The sequence below is a fragment of the Suricata suricatta genome, chromosome 1, assembly GCF_006229205.1.
Source record: "Suricata suricatta isolate VVHF042 chromosome 1, meerkat_22Aug2017_6uvM2_HiC, whole genome shotgun sequence".
Taxonomy (NCBI): domain Eukaryota; kingdom Metazoa; phylum Chordata; class Mammalia; order Carnivora; family Herpestidae; genus Suricata; species Suricata suricatta.
Window position 1 is genome coordinate 176,197,070 of NC_043700.1, and position 10,410 is coordinate 176,207,479.

General features: G+C 36.5%; 1 protein-coding gene across 3 annotated transcripts in view; it reads left to right on the forward strand.

Moving 5' to 3' along the window:
• Positions 1 to 10,361, forward strand: part of PPARGC1A (PPARG coactivator 1 alpha) — a 640,252-nt gene extending 629,891 nt beyond the window's left edge. For 2 of the 3 annotated variants that reach the window (XM_029948064.1, XM_029948060.1), the window contains 2 exons: positions 233 to 384; positions 6,336 to 6,602. In XM_029948064.1, the coding sequence (XP_029803924.1) occupies positions 233 to 384; positions 6,336 to 6,439 (256 nt within the window). In that variant the 3' untranslated portion in view covers positions 6,440 to 6,602. Of the gene's footprint in view, positions 1 to 232; positions 385 to 6,335; positions 6,658 to 7,662 lie in introns of those variants that run through there. The other variant, XM_029948052.1, reaches the window with a different exon arrangement.
• Positions 10,362 to 10,410: the final 49 nt, after the last annotated feature.

Consider the following 10,410-nt stretch of genomic DNA (forward strand, 5'->3'; position numbering starts at 1 on the left):
GAGTTCAGAACCTTATTTATTTTCTTTTATCCCTATTTATTAATCTTTCTAGTTGAGATTTCCTGTCCTAGAAATAAGTATTTAGCTGCTTGACAGGACAATCACACTGATAAATGGATGCAGCAGTTCAGACATTGGCACCAGTGAAGTCTCCCAAACTAAGGAAGGGTTACAGGCATATATGTTAATGCTTCCTCACCAGCTTTGATCCTCTCTTCTTTGTCTGTTGCAGAGACAGCTATGGTTTCATTACCTACCGTTATACCTGTGATGCTTTTGCTGCTCTTGAAAATGGATACACTTTGCGCAGGTCGAATGAAACTGACTTCGAGCTGTACTTTTGTGGACGCAAGCAATTTTTCAAGTCTAACTATGCAGACCTAGGTATGGATTTTATTGTACATGGAATGAGGAATCCATAATGTAAGGCTCAAAATGGAAGCAGATGTAAACCATAGGCATATTGGGTTGGACCATCATTTTATTTTACAAGGGGGAATATTTGAATACAGATTTTATCTTATTTTTAACTTTTTAATGTATGGGACATTCTCAGAAGCAAGGGGCTTAGGTTTTGGCAACAAAGAACAGATGTGTATTCTTGGTATTGTCTTCCCAAATGCTGAAAGTCTGCATTATTTGCATATGTGTATATTTGCAAGCATTTATGTTGTTTGTGCATGTGTGTGTGTGTGTATGTGTGTGTGTGTGTATGTGTTTGTTGTGTGGGTTTGCAGTGCCCTATTGCTTTCTGTGGCTGCCCTGACTCCTTTTGTATAAACCTTAGCATTATCATCATTGTCTCATGGAACAAAATATGCAAAAGTCTGGTTCTTTTTTCCTTATTGTCCTACAAACTCTTAAAAATGTTAAGACATCTTCTACAAATTACACCTTGAGAAAAGAAAATATAATTTCATGTGCTAAATCACACTATACGTTCTTTAAAACAATAGAAGAGAAAAAAAACCTTGTTCTGTTTTTAGTGTTTCCAGATGCTAGGCACAGTGCCCAGGGCTCTGCAAACATTTTCTTATTTAATTACCAGAACCATCTACAGAGGTGGCTATTGCTACTATCATCTCCCTTTTACAGATAAGGAAACTGAAGCATTTCTAAGTATTCATTTCTCATGTTATAAAAGTTATGCAGACTCAAGGGGTAAAATTTGGGAAATATAAAAAAAGTACTAAGAATAATAGTCCTATCACCTATCAGCACATCACTTAAAGGTCTGCTGTGGGATTTGCAATCTGGTGTTTTGTCTCAGAAAGTCTAGTTTCTTATAGTTGAGGTCATACCATATAGATATATAAAGCTTTAAATTCTACTTTTTCTCAGCTGATATTATACAAGTTCATTTTCCAATGTGATTCATGGGATTAAAAATAATTTATCAACTTATTTTAATGGTTGCATTGTATTATGTTAGGTGAATACCATCATATTTAATCATTCCATTATAGCTAAACGTTTATTTAATTTTCAATTTTTTGGCATTATAAATAATGCCAAAGTGGACATCTTAATTTTCTTCCCAATTTTAATTTGGTGCCTTTGCATGTCATTCCCTATTTAATGTGTGTATTGCAAGCCTTTAAATTCTTAGATGAAGGAAAGAAAATGGCAAATGTCTTGTGCATAAGACATAATTATTTAAATCAATTTGTAATAATAATCATAAAATTAACATATAAATCTATTCTGAAGCATTACTCTATATCTATCTGCACTTGCTTTGGCTTGGTATAAAGAAAGAAATGAATATCAAATACAGGGATTTTTTTTCTGCCTTCCACTGAAGTGATGTCTTCCTAAAGTAATTGATATAGGTGGTGTGCATTGTTCAGGGGAAATATGCTATAATTCACTTCACAGGCTAAATAGATAGTATGGAGCAGGGGAGAGGCAGCTGACTGTCAGAGAGATAGAGGCCTAGGGATGAAAATATAAAAGGTGGCAAGTCATTTGTTCAAATGTTGGCTGATAAAAACAGTCAAGACGGATTGAAGTCTTAAGTTGATTTGACTTATTTTCTTCAGTGATGAAGGCCAGGGTGTTTCCAGTCTTTCAAAACATCTAGAGTTTAAAATAAGCTACCTAGAGGGGCCTTTAAATCACGATTCATCACTGGTAGAGGGAGGATTGGATGGTATTTCCAAATTGAACTGGAGCCTCCCTGAAATATTTCTAAGAGGAATGTTTCCCCTCTTGTTATCTCTCTGCCTAGCCAGCAGCAATAGAAAGTTTGCCGTCACTAAGCTGGCTCTGTATTCTCTGAAAAGTAGGTTTGATGTGTATTGTAGTAGCATGGCTTTTTCCAATTCCCTCAAGCCCTACAATTTCATGAAGGGTAGCCGATCGGAGCGTAGTCACAGTAGAATGGAAAGACCCCTGGCTTTGGAATCTTACAGACCTGGTTTTGAAATCTGACTTAAATTCTGACCTTGAACAATTACACTCCCTCTGCCTCCAGTGCTTCATTTGTAAACCACCCCATAATGTTGTTGCAAAGATTAATAAATAAATGTTTGTGAAGCTGTTAGCACAGTGTCTGGCATAAAGTAGGTGCTCAATAAATAGAAACTGATTATGATTATAAATGATGGCAATGAGAAGTTAGAAATTTCAAGTTACTTTTTTAATGTTTATTTAGTTTTGAAAGGGGAGAGGGAGGACAGAGAGAGAGGGAGTCACAGAATCGGAACCAGGCTCCAGGCTGCAAACTGTCAGCACAGAGCCCGACATGGGGCTTGAACCCATGGACCATGAGATCATGACCTGAGCTGAAGTCAGAGCTTAACCAGCTGAGCCACCCAGGCACTTCTGAAATTTCAAGTTATTTTAAAATGAAAGCATCAACATAAGAGGCCAGCTTCAGAACTGAACAACATTCATATGTGTCTTGGTTTTGTCCCCTTAAGATTTTCAGTAAAATGCTTCAGGGCATAACCGCTGAATTTGGTGAACATGAGACCATAGTGGGAGACCTGGAGAGATCAAAGCTCGTATGTGTGTCGAGAGTTAGTGTAAATGATGTGATATAGATTAATTTTTCCAAGAGTAAAGTGACCTATTATTTTAGATAGATTTAACCAATATTTTTTGTTTTTATTTGCCCCCCCCAAGTCAAGTTAGCTCACACATCCTATTCCTCTACTATTGAGGCCACCTAGTGATTACTAAATACTATTCATGTGAAATGTAATGATTCCAAGTTAATATCATAAGCCAGTTTTATAAGTGAGACTCAGGGTTTAAAGGGACAATCAATATTACTGAGGTAAAGCCAGGATTTAAGCCTGGTTTCCATGAATCTGTAATCTCTGAGTCTGTCTGTTTACTGTCTTATAAACAGTTGGATCTTTCTGAAAGACCTTGATGAAAAATCTTGAAGAGGAAAGATAGAAATTAAATTAGGACTATAGAACCAGAAGAGAAGGATGGGCCAGTATTAATAATTTGGGGCACCTGAGTGGCTCAGTTTGTTGAGGATCTGACTACAGCTCAGGTCCTAAACTCCCTATTGGTGAGTTCGAGCCCCTATCAGACTCTGTGCTGACAGCTCAGAGCCTGGAGCCTGCTTCAGATTCTGTGTCTCCCTCTCTTTGCCCCTGCACTCCCACCTACACTCTCTTTCTCTCTCAAAAATAAATAAACATTAAAGAAAAATATTTTAAAATAATACAATAATTTGTTCATCAGGACTTAGTTATAGCAGAAAGCTCATACTTTAAACACCTAAGAAAAATAAAATAAATAATATATCCATCACAAATGTTTTACTAACTCAAAAACTGTATTACACTGTCAGCATCTTGAATATATACATATCTTTATATATACCCTTGGCATTAATTGGTAAATCATCCCAAGATCCCAACACAAATAGTTTCAACCACATTTTTCTTTCTTTTTTTTAGTATGCTGGCATTCAGGATTAATATATTCTTTCAAAAATATTAATTTTAGTTAATACCTACTTTGTGCCAACAGTTTTCTAGGTGGTAGGAGTATACTTGTCATGTGATGTGTTTTTATTTATATGGTATCATTATTTAGAACAATTTATTTATTTAAATAATTAAAGTGGCTTTTTGGTTATCCTATACAACTTTATTACATCTTACTGTGTTGCCATATCCTTCTTTAGTGGCAAGAAAGGGGTGGCGTCAATGTTATTGTCTCAGGAATTGTACGTAACCACATTCTGTATTCATGCAACCACAAAGATTTTGTGGCTCCCACCGTGTGACATAGTATGCCCCTGTAAGTGATTACGTATATGTGAATGCCAGGCATCCTATTTCACAGTGAAGAAACTCTTGAGAACCACTGTTTTGAAATATTTTTTTTTTTTGCTAATGAAAATATGGAAACACTGAGATTCTGGGTTTGATGTAGACAAACCCAAAATTAAGATATTTTCAGTCTTCTCAACATTTCCTTCAGGAAAGATATGTATGTGTGCTCTTGATGTTTCAGTTGATGACCTTAATGCCCAGAAACTCCAACCATCTGGGAGCTCTTCTAACTTTATTTGTAATGCAAGTGGAATTCTGGTTTCAAGTGAACCTCAAGCAATGAGCAGGACTTTTGTGTGTGTGTTTCTACAAGAAAGATTTTGATTTGAACAATAGCTGGTCGTGAGGCTTTAGTGATACAAGCCAACTGTTCATTAGGCTCTGAAGAGAAGGGTGGGAGCCGGTGTGATTTAAGAATTGACTCCTGGAGATTTTAGTGAGGAATGATTGGCCATTTTTGTCCTTTCTTTTATGTCTGAGGCCAACTGCAATTGCTGTACTTACCTGGAAAAACCCTATTGGCAAAAAGTCAGTAAATATAAGGGATGGTAAAAATGAAAGGAAAAACACAGTGAAGGAATTTCCTTGTCGTTAAATGTGAGGTGGTTAAAGTAGCTTGAAGCGAGGAGGGAAGCGGCGCCTAGTTCTGGAGAGCTTGAGGGATTGTAACCGTTTTGGCTTCCGAGGTCAATGCGTGTGCCTCCACGTCTTCCACTCTTATACTCTCTGTCACGTCCAACATTTCTATTTTGTAACTTATTCTGGATAAAACATAAATGTTCATATTTTAGTAGGATTGTTAACGTTTCCCAGAAAGGTCTTGTTTTCCCTTCAAATAAGTGCTTTCAAAAGAATGAATTTATTTGCAAGAGGTTTCCTATTCTATTTCCAAGATACCTTTTCCTCATTTGCAAGACCAGCAAGAAATATCTGACTTTCTTATAAATGTCAGTGGAGGAAAATCAGAAATATTTAGAATCAGAATTTCATTGTACATCCATCGTTGCTGGAACATGACAGTTTTGTTAAGGGCTATGCGAAGTATGTGGAACTTTTCACAGAAGCTGACTTGGACTAGTTTAGGAATTCAAAGAAGACCATGGTGTGATTTATACCTGTATATTTTTCCTCTCATATTTGTGGTAAAGCAGTTGACTTTGCCTTCTCTGGACATGAAGTGTTTGCCTAAACCTTCTCATTTGGGCATAATTCGTGCTGCTATTGTTAGGGTCTCCAAGTACTGGAATAGGTCAATGGATCATATGTCCCTCTGCCTGAAAGGGGAGCAGCCAGGTGGCAAATGGGTGAAATTCTGGTGATTGTCCCTCCAGCCCTCTTACCTGGCTATTATGCTCTATGAAATCCATCCCCTTGAATAGGAAAATTAATTCCAGCTTCTACTCTTACCTGTCCATTTAGGTTGTTGAGGAACATGGGCAAGTCATTAAACATGCCAGAAAAGGATCAGGACATGGTTATTTTTAAAGTGTATTGATTGATTATGTTGTTGTTGAATAGAAATATTAAAGTTTGTTCTGATTACCTCCTACGATTTTTTAAGACTAACATGAGTCAATAAATGAGTGTTTTGAATGCTGACCACTCCTTACCCTCTGCAAATATATGTGCATTTTAAACACTTATTTTTACATATTATATGTAATTATATATGTAAATTTATAAATATATTGATTTATTACTCATAAATTATTATACTTAAATGTAAATAATATATATGTATCAAAAGTATGCCAATAAAATATTGGATGTATATACCCTGTGCAAATATATATTTTTATAAATTTATATCAATATGCATATCAGTATTGATATTAATATCAATATAAATTATATTCATATCAGTATCAATACTGATACTTATATCAATATATATTGATAAAACAGGTACTTTTTTAAAGGTATATTAATTGGACAAGTAAGGCGTTATTGAATCAAGTAATCTTGAATTGGATGATTGAGTTAATGACAGTTGGCAAAGAGTGTGTCTAACCTAGCTTGTGTTTCTTGCAGATTCAAACTCAGATGACTTTGACCCTGCTTCCACCAAGAGCAAGTATGACTCTCTGGATTTTGATAGTTTACTGAAAGAAGCTCAGAGAAGCTTGCGCAGGTAACATGTTCCCTGGCCGAAGATGACAGAGGGACGGTGAATACCTCACGGGACAGCGCGTCCTTCCCTAACTGACTATCGCAAGTCATACTTAGGAATTTCTCCTACTTTACACTCTCTGTATAAAACAAAACAAAACAACAACAATACAACAAGAACAACAACAACAATGGTTTACATGAACACAGCTGCTGAAGAGGCAAGAGACAGAATGGATATCCAGTAAGCACGTTTATTCATGGGTGTCAGCTTTGCTTTCCCTGGAGTCTCTTGGTGATGGAGTGTGTGTGTGTGTGTGTGTGTGTGTGTGTGTGTGTGTGTGTGTTGCGCTCACGTGTGGGGACGTGTGCGAGTGTGCGGGTGCGGGTGTGGGTGTGCGCGCATGCGCGTGCCTGGTTTGGGGGAAGTATTTATGTACAGGTGGGGACTGGGGGCACCTGACCAGAGTGTGCCTGGGCAAATCACTTCAAATGGCAGCAGTTCCATGAAGACACTTAAAACCTAGAACTTCAAAATGTTCATATTATATTCAAAAAGAAAAAAATGCATAAATTCAAAAGGAAAGAAAACTAACCAACCACAAACCACCCTAAAATGACAGCCACTGATGTCTGGGCATCAACCTCCGTACTCTGTTTTTTAGCAAAGTGCAAAATCAACTTGAAGCAAGCTTTCTCTCATAATGTAATGGTTATATGACAATCCCGAAGAAACCACAGTTTCTGTAAAACTAATATCCTTTCCCTCTCTCTCTCTCCTTCTCTCTCTCTCATCCCCCTATCTCCCTCTCTCTCTCTGTCTCCCCCTTCTCTCCTCTCTCCCTTTTCCTTTCTCCCTCTCTTTCTTTTTCTTCCTTTTTTTTCTTTTTGCCATGGAGTCTGGGTGGGAGAGGATACTGCAGGCGCCAGAATGCTAAACTTTCCTAACGTTTTGAAGTTTCTGTAGTTCATCCTCTGTCCGGACACCCATGTAAATGTCCCAAATGTTGATCTTCCACTGCAAATTTCAAAAGCCTTGTAAATGGTCAAGCGTGCAGCTTGTTCAGTGGTTCTTTCTGAGGAGTGGGCACGGTGTTACATTACTAATGAGAGTTGGGTAGAACTCTCTGGTATGTGTTCAGATAGTGTAATTGCTACATTCTCCGATGTAGTGAAGTATTTACAGATGTTAAATGGAGTATTTTTATTTTGTGTACATACTATACAACGATGTTCTTTTTTGTTACAGCTATGCACTGTAAATGCAGCCTTCTTTTCAAAACTGCTAAATTTTTCTTAATCAAGAATATTCAAATGTAATTATGAGGTGATACAATTATTGTACACTAACATATTTAGAAGCTGAACTTACTGCTTATATATATTTGATTGTAAAAACAAAAAGACAGTGTGTGTGTCCGTCAAGTGCAACAACAACAAAATGATGCTTTACGCACATCCATCCCTTCTTACGTGAGCTTCAATCCGAGCATCTTGTCAAGAAATATCCTAGCCCCCCCAAAGGTATTAACCACTTATGCGATATTTTTCCACATTTTCTTGTTGCTTGTTTTTCTTTGAAGTTTTATACACTGGATTTGTTAGGGGAATGAAATTTTCTCATCTAAAATTTTTCTAGGAGATATCATGATTTTATGTAAAGTCTCAATGGGTAACCATTAAGAAATGTTTTTATTTTCTCTATCAACAGTAGTTTTGAAACTAGAGGTCAGAAATCTTTTTAAAATGCTGTTTCGTTTTAATTTTTGTGATTTTAATTTGATATAAAATGCTGAGGTAATAATTACAGTATGATTTTTACAATAATTAATGTGTGTCTGAAGACTATTCTTGAAGCCAGTATCTCTTTCCCTTGGCAGAGTATGATGATGGTATTTATCTGTATTTTTTACAGTTATGCATCCTGTATAAATACTGATATTTCATTCCTTTGTTTACTAAAGAGACATATTTATCAGTTGCAGATAGCCTATTTATTATAAATTATGAGGGGATGAAAATAATAAAGCCAGTGGAAATTTTCTACCTAGGATGCATGGCAACTGTCAGGTTGCAGTTGAAACGTTTCATTTGGAAAACTCAGCTTTTGCAGAAGCAGTGTTTCTACTTGCTCTAGCTTGGCCTCTGACGTGACCATGATGTTGTTCTTGATGACATTGCTTCTGCTAAATTCAATAAAAACTTCAGAAAAACCTCCATTTTGAGCATCAGGATTTCATCTGAGTGCGGAGCCCCCGGAAAGGAAATCAGGAAAGTTTGGAGTGTGTATTCAAGTTTCTAAATTGAGATTCGATTACATTTTGGCCGCCATGACTTTTCTGGAAGATGTGACACACCTACTACTTAACCGTTCTTTTCCTTTCTTTCGCCCAACACAATCTTATAAAACGGATTTCACCCCCAGGTCAATGCAGCTAATTTTGATAGCTGTATTCATTTATCACCAGCATATTGTGTTCTGAGTGAATCCACTGTCTGTCCTGTCGGATGCTTGCTTGATTTTTTGGCTTCTTATTTCTAAGTAGATAGAAAGCAATAAAAAAATATGAAATAAAAGAACTTGTTCACAGGTTCTGCGTTACGGCAGTAACACATCTTTAATCCGCCTAATTCTTGTTGTTCTGTAGGTTAAATGCAGATATTTTAACTCTGTGTGAACGCCAAACTAAAGTTTACAGTCTTTCTTTCAGAATTTTGAGTATCTTCTGTTGTAGAATAATAATAATAAAAAAGACTATTAAGAGCAATAAATTATTTTTAAGAAATCAATATTTAGTAAATCATATTATGTGTTCAAGGACCAGATGCGTTCTCTATTTTGCCTTTAAATTTTTGTGATCCAATTTTAAATACATTCTCCTTTTTGCCCTGGATTGTTGACATGAGTAAAATACTTGGTTTCTTTTCTTACTTTTCAAAAAGACAACACTACAGATTTCACGTTGAGGATTAATTTATCCCCACTCTGGCCTGACAAATTTTCTTACCATGAAGATAGTTTTCCTCCATGGACTTCAAATTGCATCTAAAATTAGTGCAAAGAGAGAATCGCTAAACCATCCAAGTAGAGCTTTTTGTATCTTATGCAGACCCTGTGGGTAGCCCATCAAAATGTAAACTGTGTTCCGTTTATTTTTATTTGTAATTTTTTTTGGAGAGAATCTTTCCAATGAACACATGCACACCATCATCACTGGAGGCAAATTTCAGCATAGATCTATAGGATTTTTAGATGACTGTGGGCCATTGCCTTCTTGCTGTGGTAAGTACCACATCTACAATTTTGGGAACTGAATCGGTGCTTTAGAAATATGGGTTTTTTTCTTTTTTTTAAAGAGATGTAGCAGAATAATTCTTCCAGTGCAACAAAATCAATTTTTGCTAAACGACTCTGAGAACAACGCTATTGGGCTGTCAACATTCAAAGCAGCAGAGAGGGAACTTTGCACTATTGGGGTATGATGGTTGGGTCAGTTGAAAAAAGGAAACCTTTTCATGCCTTTAGATGTGAGCTTACAGTAGGTAATGATTATGTGTCCTTTTTCGATGGCTGTAACGAGAACTTCAATCACTGTAGTCTAAGACCTGATCTATAGATGACCTAGAATAGCCATGTAATATAATGTGATGATTCTAAATTTGTACCTATGTGACAGACATTTTCAATAATGTGAACTGCTGATTTGATGGAGCTACTTTAAGATTTGTAGGTGAAAGTGTAACACTGTTGGTTGAACTATGCTGAAGAGGGTAAGTGAGCGATTAGTTCAGCCCTTGCCGGGCTTTTTTTTTTTTTCTCCACCTGCCAATTCTACATGTATTGTTGTGGTTTTATTCATTGTATGAAAATTCCTGTGATTTTTTTTAAATGTGCAGTACACATCAGCCTCACTGAGCTAATAAAGGGAAACGAATGTTTCAAATCTACTTCTGCTTTTCTTATTTATTGTAACTAAACTCCTGGCATGCTTCTCAG